Source organism: Drosophila obscura, unplaced genomic scaffold, assembly GCF_018151105.1.
Source record: "Drosophila obscura isolate BZ-5 IFL unplaced genomic scaffold, ASM1815110v1 contig_73, whole genome shotgun sequence".
Lineage (NCBI taxonomy): Eukaryota > Metazoa > Arthropoda > Insecta > Diptera > Drosophilidae > Drosophila > Drosophila obscura.
Window position 1 is genome coordinate 6934667 of NW_024542865.1, and position 15189 is coordinate 6949855.

Here is a 15189-nt window from a genome sequence, read left to right on the forward strand (position 1 = left end):
TGGCACAGCACTGACAAGGCAGGTCAGGCCTGCCTCTAGGTCCCCCATTCCCCAGTCCCGATCCACATGCGCCACACGCTCCACACGGTCCTTTTTCGGCTGCTGTCGAATGTTGACATTGAGTTTAATGAAGTGCAACGAGAATTGGAAGCAATTGAAATGCATTTGCCATGTTGGATGCCTTTGGACAGGGGGGGGATGGCGGCAGAGTGGGTGCACCTGTACTGCTGCTGCTGCTGCTGCTGCTGCTGCTGTTGTTGCATCATCAAGTGCCGTTAAACATGCCACACGCATCAAAGTGAAAATGCCGCAAAAACCCCCGAAAAAAAATGAGGTGGAATGAAAGAAAAACAACGAAAGTTAGACCAGGTCTCTCCTCCTCCTCCTCCTCCTCCGCTACCTATACCACTGCCTCCTCCTCTCTCTCCACCTCACCCTCCGACCTGTGGCCGGACGAAAAGTGTTCCCACTCTGGCAAGCTGCTGTTAGGCCTCTGTTAGCTGCTCTGCTCGCTGCCCGGGACGACGTTGCTGCCCCGCTCCCAGCGCCTGCGCCTGCCGCCGAGCCACTTCGGCTGCGGCTCGTCGCCGTTCGGCTCACTCGGGCCTCGTCAGCGTCTAAATTTAGCACATGCTCGGCTCGCTTTTTAGCCCACGACCCAACCACCTTTCGGTTTTAGTACCTGTGGCGGCCATTCAGCGCACCGCACTGCCCAGCAGCGGTCCTGTGCGACGCGGCGTATGCGCAATGTTTGCCAGCCCCAGCCACAGCCCCAGCCACAGCACTCAAATTTTACGAGAATTCTTCGAGCTGCACTTATAGCGGAGAGAGAGCCCTGAATTATTATCTTTATGAAAATGCACTTGTCAGCGAAAATATTCCACGAGCCAAGGTACGAGCGGGAGAGGGATGGGGATGGGGATGGGGATGGGTGGGCTGTTATCTAAGATCTGAGGGATAAAATGGAAATGCACTCGAAGAAGTTGACTTGACGGGGCGCCAAGTTGGAGTCGGAGTCGGAGTCGGATTCAGTTCGTTTGGGGCCGTGTCAACTTTCTTTTGGCCATCATCGCCCGTTGGAAAGTTCTTCCGCCGCTCATTACCGTAGCGCTTATGATGATAATTTTTGGCTGAGCGCGGGCAGGGGCAGGGGCAGGGTCGGGATCTGCAGCCGAAATAGGGCAGCGGGTGGCAGCAAAGAGGTTTCGACACGGAACTGTAGTTCTGGCCATTGTAAACATTCAACAAGAAGCAGTCCACCCCAAACCACCCAACCACCCAACCACCCACCCACCAATTTAAATGGCGGACATTTAACAGGAACGTAGCAGCTTCCACAAGTTGGGATTATGCAACTACTCGCAAAGGGCAGACTCAGAATATAATCACGCAGCCCAGAATGAAGTGCCAGACATTGAAGAGCCATTATGAAAATCCGCCCGAATGAATATAAAAGGCGGCTCATATATCCAAAGCTGAGCTGATTTATACGCATTAGATGGCAGCAAAGCGGTATTTGGACTTGGGAATTGTGCGTTGAAAGAGGCAACATATTTAAAGCAATTAATTACACAGTAACCCACCTTTCAGTGGGCAAAGATTTGGGTGTGGTGTGAAAGAGAATAAACAGGGAGAGGCCATACCCCAAATACGAGTATCCAAAAAAATGCAGCTAACTTTTGCAGCACTTAACTTGAATTTGCATTTATTTATTGATGTTTATATGCGAAATAAAGAGCAGTGCGCGGCTCCAAATGGGTGGGGTGGGAAAGTCACTCAGAGTTAAGCCCCTGCGGCGACCCCTACGGGTCCTGCACGTCGTGGCCGAGCGTCAGATCCAGCGAAGATGTGGCTGAATCCTGCATGGGTGCATTCTTGAGGTTTGAGGGAAACGCGGCACAGTGCCGCTGCAGGTTCTCGCTGCGGCCAGCCGGTCGCATATTGAGCAATTTCAGCGGTTTGGATTCGGGCATCGGCGGGGCAACAGGAGCCTCCGGCTTCTGGCTGAATGCTCGCATTTGCCGCTCCAGCGTCATTAGTGGCTGCTCCTTCGTCGGCTGCTGCGGCGACGGCAGTGGTAGCGACAAGATGGACGACTTCAGCTGCATTACCATCTCGGTTAGGTCGTGACAAATGGTTTCTCCGTCGCCCGAAGATGTCGCGGTCATCGGCGGTTTCTCGTCACTGCTCTGCTGCTGCTGCTGCTGCTGCTGCTGCTTCGACATGATTCAATTTTAACTGTTGGATTTTTTGGCTGCACAAAAATAATGCTTATTTTTGTATAATTTTGTTTCCAAATATTTGCTCACATGTAAGCTGTAGACTCGTCACTGACTGGACTGGACTCGACTGGACTGGACTGGAGAGGGGTTCAGTGTGTATGTTCAGTAAATGCAAACTAGATTGGAAAATTCTATTGTTTTGGACGCCCAATTTAATGTGGAACGGGCTGCGGCAGCTACTGGGCACTGCCGTCGAGGGGGAATACAAATAAAAATAAATTATAATTATAATAAGTAATAAATAAGAGTAAATATGGCGGGGTGGGGCGACTCGCTGCAGCGGTTTTCACACACAATTAACATATTCTCTTCGCTGAAATGGTTCCGTATGGATTACGTGCTGCAGCCCACCACCCACCACCCACTGGGGCCTGCCTGCCTGCCTGGCTGCCTGCCTTCAGCTGCTGCCGGAATGCGCGTGCATATATTTTTATTTGTTTCGTTCTTTGTCTTTTTGCGCTTTTTAATTACTTGTTTTTTTTTTTGTGGCACGTTTTTTATTCAATTACTTGTACAAATGGCAAACAGACAACAAATGTGCAGAGCACAAAACAAAAAAAAAGAGCAAGTTATCGTGGGAGCTGCGAGATTGGGCCTGGATGGGGGGCTGGGGAGCTGTGGACCCATCTGGCTGCATATTCCGAATAAATGTGGCAATTTGTATGATACACCAGTCACAGCGGCCTCCCCCTCCTTATTCCCATGCAGGCCAGTCGCGAAGCGTCACTTTGCAGTCGAATTAAACAATTAACAAGTGTAATTGATAAACAATTAGCGACATTAACATTATGAGCGAGCCGCAAAAACGCATGCCACACACGAAGAACAACAAAAAAAAAAAGGAAATCCAAAATATGCAAAAAATCATAATCCATCCAAATAAAACAAAGGAAAGTTGAAGCCGCCGAAAAGAAAGACTCAAGACCGCAGATGGCAATACCCTTAAAACAGAGCAAAGATTCTCATTGATAGATTTTTATATGTATTTTTATATGTATTTTATTTGAGTTTTATTTAAGTTTATTTTCTATTAAGTTCTACTGGGAATTTGCCTGCAAATTCTTGGTGCTACTTTAAGATGTTTTTCAGTATCTAAATAGTTCTAGAAAATCTCTTTGAAATACTTTAAGAATTTGTAGCCAATGTCTCTCCCTAGATATAAATGAAAACTTGCACAAGTCACAAGAGAATATTATTGAGAATAAACCCACGTAAGTGAACTTTCGGCTTGCGCTGATATATCCGACGCAGAAGGAAATGTATGCGAGGGTATAATCATGCAAAATATACATAAATACATGTACCAAAGTAGTCAGTCATGCTGCATATAGCAAAGCGACGTATGTACATATATATATACGCGTACAGATGGCTGATAAGCAGCGCTAGAGGCAAGTGGCGAGCGGCATAAGAAGGCGAAAACCATTTGTTTATGGAGGCAGACGATTCGCAGAAGCGTTAATGGCCAGCACAAACAGAACGAAAAGCTGCCATCGAGCGAAAAAATATATCCGATATATTGACATTATTTTCGGACGCTGTACATGTGTGTGTGTGTGTGTGTGTGCACAAGGGTGGGATGGGGTATAGGAGACAGGAAAATAAAACGAGAGAGAGGGAGAGAGAGAGAGCTGCATGGAAAGTGGGAAAAGTGGGCTTCGATGGTGGAAATGGAACCAAAAATGGAAAGCGACGATGGAAACTGCGGAAACTATTTGTGCTTGAGCTGCCACAACTTCTACCCAGCGCCCATGGACCTGCCCAGTTGGGCTGTAGGGTGCTGATGATAGCTGAGAAAAAATTCCCGAAATATAAAAAAATTGTTTATCAAATAAATGACAATTTGTTGCTATTCAAATCGCATGCCAAAACCAGTCTGCGGCGCTGCCACTCGTGTGCTCTCGGTGCGAAGGTGAGGCGCCAGCCCCCCCCCCCCCCAACGATGGGGCGGCAGGGCGGAGGGTTGCGGGCGAGAGACCCGCTAAGTGCCGCCAATATAAGCAAATGCCCAGACATGATCTCCATTTAGTTGTGGCTGAGCCGAGGCAAATACGAGTTTAGTTATCAGAAAATGCGTGCGGCAACGTTGATATTTGGCCTGCTGCTGGTCGGCTGCTGTCTGGCCCGTCCTCAGGACAGCTCTCCGGAGACGACAACGACGACGACAAGCACCACAGCCACTCCCAAGCCGGAGGAGGATAGGGCGAGTTCCACAACCACGACATCCAGCACAACCACAACGACAACGACGACGACGACGCCGAAACCCAAAGAGGAGAAGGCAGAGTCTACAACTACAGCGGCTAGCACCACAACGCCCAGTCCCAGTACCACCCCCAGTACCACCCCCAGTAGCAGCACAACCACGACTGCAACCACCCCCAAGCCCAAGGACGATGATGAGGAGGCCGCTAAGCTGCTGCAGCAGTGCGCCGAGTTGAGCAGGCGCAAGAAGCGTGGCGGATCCTCCTCCTCCTCCGAGGAGGACAGCGGCGATAAGTCATCCAAGTCGGCCAAGAAGGAGCGCAAGCAGCTCAAGAAGCTGTGCAAGCAGCTCAGGAAGCAGCAGGAGCGCAAGCAGGAGAAGGCCCAGAGGGGATCCCTCACCGAGCTGGCCGAGGCCCTGCGCTCCTACACTCAGCGCCACAGTAACTAAAAATTTCCATCTCCATGTCTCTAAATCTGCAGATGGATCCAGCTCTCCATCTCCACTCCTAGAGACACCTTTTTTTATATATATTTTTGTTTGTGTTGTGAAAATTTTTGATTGGAAATAAACGAGTAAAAGACGACACCCCATTTTCATTTCGATTTTTGTATGTAGAAAGTGCAAATATCAGACGATCTCGCGGTATAATTGGCAGATCAACAATTGCCTTTTCTTCTCCCTACTGATCATATGATAATTAAAATAGCAAAGAACGCAAAGATTTCAGAGTTAGCGCAGCAAATGGCACACTGGAAGTTCCACTTGAATTAATGCAAATAAAGTTTGCCTATGGAGAGCGCAGTTAAATGACATATTTGTGGATGAAGCTGGTAGCTGAAAGCTACCTTCACTGGGTGAAATCTTCACTGATTATGTATAGTAAATTGAAAGTGAAGTGCGTGCGATAATTCATTTTACATACATACATATGTGCACAATAGGCTGGGCCGGGACACTTTCTAGTTTTATTAACTTGGATTTAATGGTAATTTACATGCTTTTATTTTTTTATTTTTTACAAAAATGTAATCAAGAAAATTCAAACAAAATTTTTTTGCTGAATGAGTTGGATTATTGGTGAAATCTATTGCATATATATTGATACCATTCATATCGTCATTAATCAGTTATGGGCAGTAAAAAACCTGCACAAGTTAAGTCAGCTAAACTTCTTGATTTTCACTAATCGTTAATTTTTTAACAGAAACTAAACAAAAAATCAAAATACCTTATTATCAATATGAGCTAGTTTCTAAGTTTCAATATTATTTGAAAAAAAACCGACGAATTCAATTTATTTTTTTTAATGTATTTTTAACTAAAAAAGTGTATTTTCTTTTGGTGGTAGCAACCCCTAAACATTAAACTAAAAATTTCAAAAAAATTCTATAATTTTATTGAATAACAATGAACAGAACTGGGGGGTGTCCCCTTGAAAAAACAAAACAAAAATTTGGTGAAATTTTGGCCCAGCCTAATGTACATACATATTTATGTAAGTGTAGTTGGGTTCTTTATCTGTATTTTCTGTATTTTATTTTATTGTATTCAAATACGAGCAGCTGTAGATCAGAGAAATTTGAGCCCTCAGATGTAGAACTTTAATACACCGGCTATAAATATTTTTAAATTTATTTCATCTGTCCCTGTGCCCATGATTTACTGTCATACAAGTTTGTTTTACAAGCTTAGCATTTTCTATAAATACTTTCGTACTTATGTCAGCCATTCCACCAAATCGTATGTAAAAATAAAATCAAACAAAAATCCCATAATTGAAAACCCGTTTCTGAGCATCCAACAAGTTTTGTTATACACATAAATATGTACATACATACTCGTATGTATGTGTGTATGTATGTATGTTTGTAGTTGCAATTATTGGTCAAAGCAGTAACAATAAATAAATCAATTCGAATAGTTTTCATTTAATTTGCCTGCCCTGAAAATCATTAGAGTGCCAGAAACAAAAACAAAACCAAAACCAACTCACACACATTGTAATTTCTTTCAACTTCTTCTTGGGGCATTATGGGGCATTGGCTAGCTTCGATCTTGTGGTGCGTGGTTCTTTCTTCGGTGGGCAGTTGTAGTCGTGGTCGTAAGGTCAATTCGAAGAGCTCTCGGGCAGCTATCGATCGAAAGCAATTTGCATAATCAACATGTGAGAAAATGAAGCGAAAAGAGAATTTAGACAGCGGCATCGCTGAAATATGAATGTTAATGAGCGCAGATGTCCGGAGTTCGTGGCTGAGCCATTGAACTCTGCCCGCCATGGGGCGGGCGGGCGATGGAGCTGCAGGAGATGGATGCTACTCTATTGGTAAATGGGTCGCCCCTTGGCCGCGCCGTTTTTTTTTCTCCCTTTTTTTTTTTTGCTTTCTTGACACGCTCTGAGCGCCCGATAGTTAATTATGCTAGATCTTTGGCTGGCTGGCTGGCTGGCTGGCTGGCTGGCTGGCAGAAAATTAAAAGAACCACCAGCCCAAAAATTGGCTGGAGAAATGCCGTTAGGGAATGATTTATGCGCTAGTGGGGCCAGAAGTTGATATAAGTTTGAGCTGGGGAACGGAACGCGACTCAGTTGAGTTAGTTGAGGCAAACGAACAAGTGGGAAAGAACATGCTGTGCACTAAGGGATTCTGGACGATCCTGGTCCTGGTCTGGGCCATCGCCCTTTCCAGCGACCTCTCGCTGGTGAGCGGTAAATTTTTTTTTTAATCCTTCACCACGCCTCAAATCGGAAATAAACGTGACCATTTTTTTTTTGCTTGTTTTTTTTCTTGTTTCGCCCCCCTTACAAAGGCCAAACAGTGGCGCCGCTGACGAGCTCCACGGTGAGGCCCACCAGTGCCCCCAGGCGGAGGCCCGGCCCACCAAGCCCATGATCATTGTGAATGCGCCGCCCAGCAAGCAGAAGCACCTCGCTCCTGTCCCGCTGCCGATGCCGGTCCCGGTGCAGGTGGAGACGGCCATGCCCGCGGACGCCAAGCCGCTGCAGGTGACGGGATTCATCACCAAGGCGGGCAACATCTACGAGATCGAGGACAAGCGCGGCATCGGTGCCATTGAGGGCCGCCAGGCGGATGACGGCCAGGACCAGATCGTGTGCAACTACGGCAACGTGGTCATCTACAGTGACGTGCCCTGCGACCAGGTCACCAATGTCCGTGTCGGCGAGATCAAGCCCATCAAGCCCATCAAGGCGAGCAGCGGCAACGGCGGCAGTGAGCAGCCCAGCGAAGCCAGCACCGAGAAGCCCCAGGCGCAGGAGGAGGCGGAGGAGGAACAGGCGCCCGAGAAGCAGCAACAGGAACTGCAGCAGGAGGCTGGGCAGAAGGAGCAGCAGCAGGAACAGGACAGCAACCATCCGCGCGGTCAGCAGAATCAGGGTCCAACTCGACGTCGTCGCCGTCGTCCCCAGCAGCAGCAGCAGAAGCGTCGCCGCGGGCAGAACGGCGATGTGGTGCGCCGCCGTCGCATACGCAACGGCAACGGCAATGGAAATGGAAATGGCAACCAGAACACGCGTCGCGGCGTTCAGCAAAGGCGACGTCGCCCCAACCAGCGCCGTGGCAACGGCAACGGTAACGGTAACGGCAACAGGCAGAGGCAGCAGCAGCAGCAGAAGCGCCGCCGTCAGCAGCAGCGTCGTCGCCAGCAGCAGCAGCAGCAGAGGCAGAAGCAGCAGCGCAGACGTCGCCAGCAGCCGCAAAGGCAACAGCAGCAGCAGCAGCAGCAGCAGCAGCAGCGTCTCCGCATCCGCGAGGAAAACAACGAGGTGTAAGGGGAGTGGGGGGTGTGTAACTGGCAGGATCTTAGCAGATCCACTGACACAGTAGTCGAATAAAGAGCAAGCGAGCAAATAAACCGAACGAAACCAAGCCAAGTCGACGACTTCCCAGTGCCCAGTGGCCAGTGGCCAGTGCCCAGTGCCCAGTGCCCAGATTGGAGTGCGGTTAAGGCTGTGGGCGGGGGTGTGGGTGTGGGTGGGAATTTAAAATTCACTTTATGTCGGTCTTTTTGGTCCAGGGGAATCAACACGGAACAGTAATTAAAACAAGTGCAGAGCAAAACGCTCGCTGGAAGTGTTTAAGCGACTGCCGAATGCCCTGAGCAGAGCACAGTGGCCTCAAGATGCATCTGGGCGAGAAAGGGAAGACGGGAATTTCCATGCCACATTTGCATTATGTTGAGCCACACATTAACATACGGCTGGGCATGATTGGGGCACTAAATGCGAGTATTTGCTGTGTAATTTATTAAGCTGCGGAGAGCCTCGAGAGCTCACACTTGGAAGGAGTTAGCTGCCCTGCCAGGGCATGGCTTCAATCTCCAATCAAAACTAAGTGGAACTAAGAGCAGTTTGTGCTTCACTTGCACAGTTTGTATGCGGAAGGTACCCACTTTATTTACGCATAAATTAATCTATTTATGCCTCGAAATCGAATGGAAGCATAGAACTTGGTAGCAGCTGTGGATGCCATGCCTTCAATCCATCTATTGTGCATTTTTTAATCACTCCAGAACGCCAAAGTGTCGTCCGCTGGTAGCCATTCTTATCTGCGAGCAAAGTTCGCTGGCTAGCAAAGGATCAAAGGGAATGCAATTTCTATGATGTCTGGGTGTTGGTGGTGCTGCCAGCCTGTCACTTTAATTGTAACTAGATTTTCTACTCTTCTCTGCATACACATACTTGTCCATGGGTGGGTTGGGCCTGTACTGGACTGGACTGGGCTGGGCTGGGCAAGATGCTGCTGAGGAGGAGGTCGCTTGGGGGGGTGCGATGTCAACGTCAGCATCAGTTACAAGAAGAAATTTGCGCGCTTGGGCCCAGCGCACTTAACACATAAAACAAACAACAACATCAGCAGCAGCAGCAGCAGCAGCAGTAGAGCAGACCAGAGCAGCGAGCAGAGAAATGGGGTTCGGGGGGAACAGAGCTGGGACAGATGGGGCAAATGCTTGAGGCAGAATAGGGTGCCTGCGAGCCAAGCGCGCGCGCCAAGAAAGTCATTCAAAAGTCAACCAACTTTCTTTTGAAACACGTTAAAGAGCTGCAAGCAAAAAAGGAAAAAAAATATATAATAATAATACGTATACGTATAGATGTACAGGGCTGGTGGGGTGGGGTGGGGCGCTAAGGGCAGCAGCAGGGGCAGGGGCTGGGGCTGGGGCTGGGTGTGGAAAGCGGGGCACAGTGCCACGGAGGGACCACGGAGGACTCTGACATCCCCCCAACCAAAGACGCTGCTGATTTTCCTTTGTTGTTTGCATGCACACAACGAGCAGCAAGCGGATGGCTGCACTTCCTCCCCCGCCCCCTCCCCCTGCCACCAATCCGCAGTGGGAGTGGCCATGGATGGCGGATGGTTGGTGGTTGGTGGTGGGTGGATGGGTGGTGACCCCAACCAGGGGGGGGGCTGCTGCTCTCCAAGGAGCCATCAAAATGTGACGTCGTCGTCGTCGTCGTCGTCGTCGTCGTTGTTGGGTATCGTTGTCATGCGTTGAGCCTGCAAGTTTATCACCTCATTGTTCTTGCACGCCAAGATTCTCCCTGTCGTCGCTGTAGCTACAGACCCACATAGCCACATCCTGCTGCTGCTCCTGGTCCTGCTTCTGCTGCTGCTGCTCCTGCTCCTCCTTCTGCTGCTGCTTCTCCTTCTCCTTCTGCTTCTGCTCCTGGTCCTCCTTCTGCTCCTCAAGCTTCTTCCACTTTTGCCTGGTGCTGTTGCTGCTGCTGTTTTGTGGTTTTATCGCTGACTATGGCACTGCTGAGCGAGGGAACCGCAGCTGCAACTGCAGCATTAACTGCAACAGCAACTGCAACAACATCAGCAGTAGGATTTCAACGCCGCAAAATTCCACGGGACCCATCAAAGCCACTCTCTTACAGGGAGTGCAGCACAGCAGCACAGCAGCAGAGCAGCAGAGGAAATGCTTGCGGTGGCGGCCCAGGACAATGGCCAAGTCATAAACCGTTGCCGCTGAATCAACTAGAACGACAGCTGTATGAATGGAGTGCCAGGGAACAGCGAACCCCACTGCCTAGCAGCGAAACAATATTCGATCAATTAACACTGATCAGTGAGCAGCTGGAATAGCAACGAATATAACTAGAATAGAACTGGACGGGAAGCTTATTCACCGACTGAATCTATATCTATTATATTTATATTTACTCAATATTTATATTGTGTTGGAACGCACAAGGCAGGCCGCGCATCTCCAGCACTGGTCAGCAGAGAGGAGACAAAGGTGAGGGGAGAAACATGGCGAGGGAGAGAGAGCGCCTGCCCTGCCCATCGATCCGAGCCCATGACCGCTGATTCCAGCTGATTGCATGCCGCATAGTTGGCCCTAAAAATAGGCAAAAATTAGGCCTGTTCCAGTCCTGACAGCAGAATAAATTTTGCATGGCCAAGTTCGCCCCCTCGGCTGTCCGGGCTGACATTTGTCCAACGTTAATTCGATTGCAAACACAAAAAAATGTAATATCTTTATTACTGCATACATGTACATTTTTCAACAGTAAATATTTGGTGTAATTATTATACAAGCTCTAGATATACACACACACACACACACATGAAATGTGCTGAGGATTTGCAGCAATGCTGCAGCAAACACTTGGGGCATTAATAAATTGACAGCACTTACGAGCAATCTCTCCGACATTCTCCAGGGCTTGCATCTGCATGTTTGAGTGCATTTCTTTTACTTAACATTCATGTAACTGGCATTTCTCATTAGCCAATGCAACCAACGACTTACCTCCCCCCTCCCCAACCCTGCTTTTGGGCATGGCATTTGGGGGCGGGGGGAGGGTGAGTGCGAACTACCAACCCAACGTTGACCCTCATCCACTTTCGAAGGCTAAGGCAGAGTGAGTTGCAACTAATTTCAGTTTAATTTGTGTCAGTCGCGTCGTCTCCTGGTTGCTGCTGCTGCTGCTTCTGGGTTCTTTTCACACTTTCGCCCCGTTACTTATCATCCTTGAGCGACGTGTAAATGCTGCTAATGACGACGTCAAAAGAAGCCGCCATAAGCAGCAGATAGCACAAAAGACTTCCTTGAGCCTCGCTCCACATTTTCCCTGCGCGTGGGAAAGCAGTGTGGGGTGGGGTGGGGTGGGGTGCTGGGTGGAGCATCTTTAACGAGTTCCGTGTTTAATTTGGCGGATTTATTATTTTAATTTGCGCACATTTCACGTTTCGTTTTGTTCCGTTTCGTAGCTGACGGAGAGCCGGATGAATTTCGATTTCGATTCCATAATTAGTGGGGGGTGTGAGGGGGACCAAGCGACCTTCGACCTTGAAGCACATTTTAAAGTTGAAAGTTGCCAGTGGCAACCGCGCACCCCGCAGCCCCACCCCCCCTGGGCGCGAGACCCTCCTGGCATTCCTGACATTAATGCGCTTATTTTCATGTTAATTACCAGCAGACACAGACACAGACCAGCACACACCCCACACCCAACCCATCAAAGTGTGTATAAAGATATACTTATATTTTTTTTTTGTAGGCTCCCCCCCCCCCGTTGAGCTGCCTGCGGGTGCTTTGGCTCAGGCTCAGACTCAGACTCGGACCCCAGACCTGCCACTTGCCAAGATTTTTGCGCGGCGATTTAAATAATTGACAGATTTTTGCGCTGAGGCGCCGTCGGGTGTCGGGCTTTGTGTACACAGTGGCAACCCATAGCCAGCCCCCCCACCACCACCCCCACAGCATCTGCAGGAGGTCAATTGAATGATACTCCTCCTCAGTGCCCGTCACATCCTGTCCCTGTCCCGTCCTGTCCTGTGCTGTCCTACCCTGCCCCAAAAACCATCAGCCGCAAGTTCCTTTTGTTCGTTGCGACTGTTAAACAGTTTTATCTTTATGCGATTATGTCTGCTGGTCCCCGACTCCCACTCTATCGGCCATCGACGCCGCAGCCGCCGCCTCCCTCGAATCTAATGCGTGCTCGTGCCCCAACGAGGGGCAACGAACGACCAACTCTTTGCCCAAAGGATTTGTGTTTAACAAAGTTAAGTAGAAGACGTGCTCAGGCACGTTCCACACTCCCCACCCACCCCATCGCAGTCCCAGTGCCAGTGCCGGTCGCAGGCGCAGTCCCATTCCACTTGCCCCGTGTTCTACATTTGAGCGCTGTCAATATTGGTGGCTGCCACTCGAAACTTTATACATAAAATGGACTGGGGATTCAGACAGATTCATTTGGACAGAGCAGCGGCCACGAGCTGACCCACGGCAGAGGGATAGCCAGTGGGTAACCATCGCCTGATTAGCACTGAGACTCACTGCATCATTCCTGGCCACCCACTAAGTGCACCCTTAATTCCCGGATATATCTCCACACATGCAACATTTTTTATTCACATTTTTATTGATTAATTACCTTGCAGCTCTGCCCATCGTCATAATCTTTGACCCTCTTGTTTCAGCCTACCCCCAGCCCTGCCTCTGTGCACCCCCTGTTCCTGGCTACCCCTTGTAACCTCTCCCTCTCGGGGCCTCAGGTGAATCTTTCAATCTCATTGTGGGCCTGAAATAGATGTTGGCTGGATGGCTGGAGTTGTGGGTCATGGCTGACTGCGGACCGGATATAAAATATCTGGTGCTAATTTTGTCACGACCTCCCCGCCCCACCCACTCGGATTCATGATTCAAGCACCCCCCCTCCCCGCCTGCCAAAGAGAGGCGGACAACTTTTTGTCAGTTGTTTTAGCATGGCCGCGGGGCAGGAAGAGGCAGCCAGGCAGCCACCCAGCAGGGCGTTGGGGGCGGGGGACTCTTGTTTTATCAGAAGTCAGTTAGTAGCGCAAAAACTTTTTAAACGTTTTCGAAACAAGTTGAAATTTAAATAAACCTTTCCAATTTTTTGACGATGCCATTAGCCCAGTACCTCTGCCCCCCTCTCCAGCAGCCCCCCTTTCCACAGCACAAGAGCCAAGTTTAGACAACAAAATCGCCAGAGAAAAAGCAAACTTTTCTGCTTCTATCCTTTTTTGCTGTGCTGTGCCAGAGAATCGTAAGGAAATCGCTGAGAGACTGCTGAAAAAATTGAGAATTCTGCAACTTCTTGAGACCCTGACACCCACCCACCCATCCATCCACCCACTCCACCCATCCATCCATCCATCCCTTCGGCCCCATAAAATCGACTTAAATTTTTATTGCGACAAAGAACTCTTCGGGCGAAAAGTGAAAAGAAAATCGTCAGGGCCAAAGTGCAGTCACTGAAAGGGGGGGGATGGGGCTGGGACTGGGGTTGGGCGAAAAATAGGGGCAGTGGAGTGGTGCTGCTGTGGGTGGTTCAGCGGTTTCTAAGTGCAGTCGAAGGCGCTGAAATCGCATTATGGCAGAACATTTCTTTGTCCGCCATATACGCCATATTCCGCTCACTCTCCCGCTCCAACTAGGAGGGCAAGTATGTGTTTTTGTTGTGCCCAAAATCATTTATTTTGTTGATGTAATATACATTAGTTGTGTACCCTGGCAAGGGATATTTCAGCTATGATTATGGCGTATAAATCGGCAGATAGAAGGTCCAATCGCAGTCACCGAGACGGTGCCCCCAAAGGCAATATGCCCAAAGGAAAGTCCCCAAGGACCCAATCCCTATAGCTACCTACCTATAGCTAGGGCGTCCGATGCTGAGTTTTCCGATGATTGTTGCATTTGTCGCTGCCCAAAACATTTCCCGTTTGTCGTTTCGTTTCAGTTTCAGTTTTTGTCCTGGCGCCGGCAAGTATGCAGCTCTATAATATTTTTGCTAGCTCTCGATTCGAAAAGCTGAACAAAGAAGTGATGGAAAAAAAGTAGAGTAGAGATGGAGATGGAGATGGAGAAAAGGTAGAAGAGGCAGAATCAAAGGCTGGATACATGCGAGGCACAGAGCAAAGCCAAAAGCGGTGAGCGGCAAGTTCAAAAAGTGCTCGACGAGGAACGAAGAGCGAGCAACGAGCAACAAAATAATAAAAAAGCAAGCTAACTTTTTACCAAGTTGACTTTGACACATTGGGCCAACACAAACACACGGGGGCAAAGACAGCCACAAACAGGCTGACAGAGACAGAGAGAGAAAGCGGAGATGGAGATGGAGACACAGTTGGAGACGGAGATGGGGCTGGGGCTGGAACAGAGACGGACATAGTCACAGAGAGAGAGAGAGAGAGAGACACACACAGAGTGTTAACTCTTCTAGCATGAAAATGGCAGAACAAAATTGCCAACTCTCGCAAGAAGTGCAACAAAATACTTATTTGTCTTGCACGAAATGAAATGAAATGCAATGCAAAAAAAAAAAAACGAAAAAGAAATTCAAGAATTCATAGAAATATGCCCGAGTATATATGCATATTGCTTATACGAGTATTGCCACCGATTTAGGCCAAACTGCCAAACAAAATATTTGCAGAGTGGCAGCGTAGCAGCAGAGAGAGAGAGAGGGAGAGTGATGGTAACGCCACAAGTGAGAAATATTTGAAATATTTTATTAGTGGCAGTCATGGGGCAACATGCACAAACACTTCATTCCATTCACACACGAGACTCTGCCAGGCCTAAACTTATCAATATTTAACGCACTTTCAGCTCAAATTTTGGATAGGAAGAAACTAAATGGTAGTTGCATATTTTTTATGATATATATTTAAATTAATCAAAAACGAAAGAACGAAATCTAAAATCTAA

General features: G+C 48.6%; 2 protein-coding genes across 2 annotated transcripts; both read left to right on the top strand.

Moving 5' to 3' along the window:
- The first annotated feature begins 4321 nt into the window (after positions 1–4321).
- Positions 4322–5072, top strand: LOC111076448 (salivary glue protein Sgs-3). Its single transcript, XM_022370256.2, has one exon. The coding sequence runs from the start codon at positions 4354–4356 to the stop codon at positions 4936–4938; it is 585 nt and encodes a 194-aa protein (XP_022225948.2). The 5' UTR covers positions 4322–4353; the 3' UTR covers positions 4939–5072.
- Positions 5073–7113: 2041 nt separating this feature from the next.
- LOC111076454 (adenylate cyclase, terminal-differentiation specific) lies at positions 7114–9460 on the top strand. The gene is given in 4 exon segments (XM_022370264.2): positions 7114–7195; positions 7297–7337; positions 7340–8243; positions 9363–9460. Coding segments are annotated over 4 exon segments (1125 nt in total).
- The last annotated feature ends 5729 nt before the right edge of the window (positions 9461–15189 follow it).

Bases quoted from the DNA above. Each gene is read 5' to 3' on its own strand.
- LOC111076448 (XM_022370256.2), top strand. From the start codon at position 4,354: ATGCGTGCGGCAACGTTGATATTTGGCCTGCTGCTGGTCGGCTGCTGT.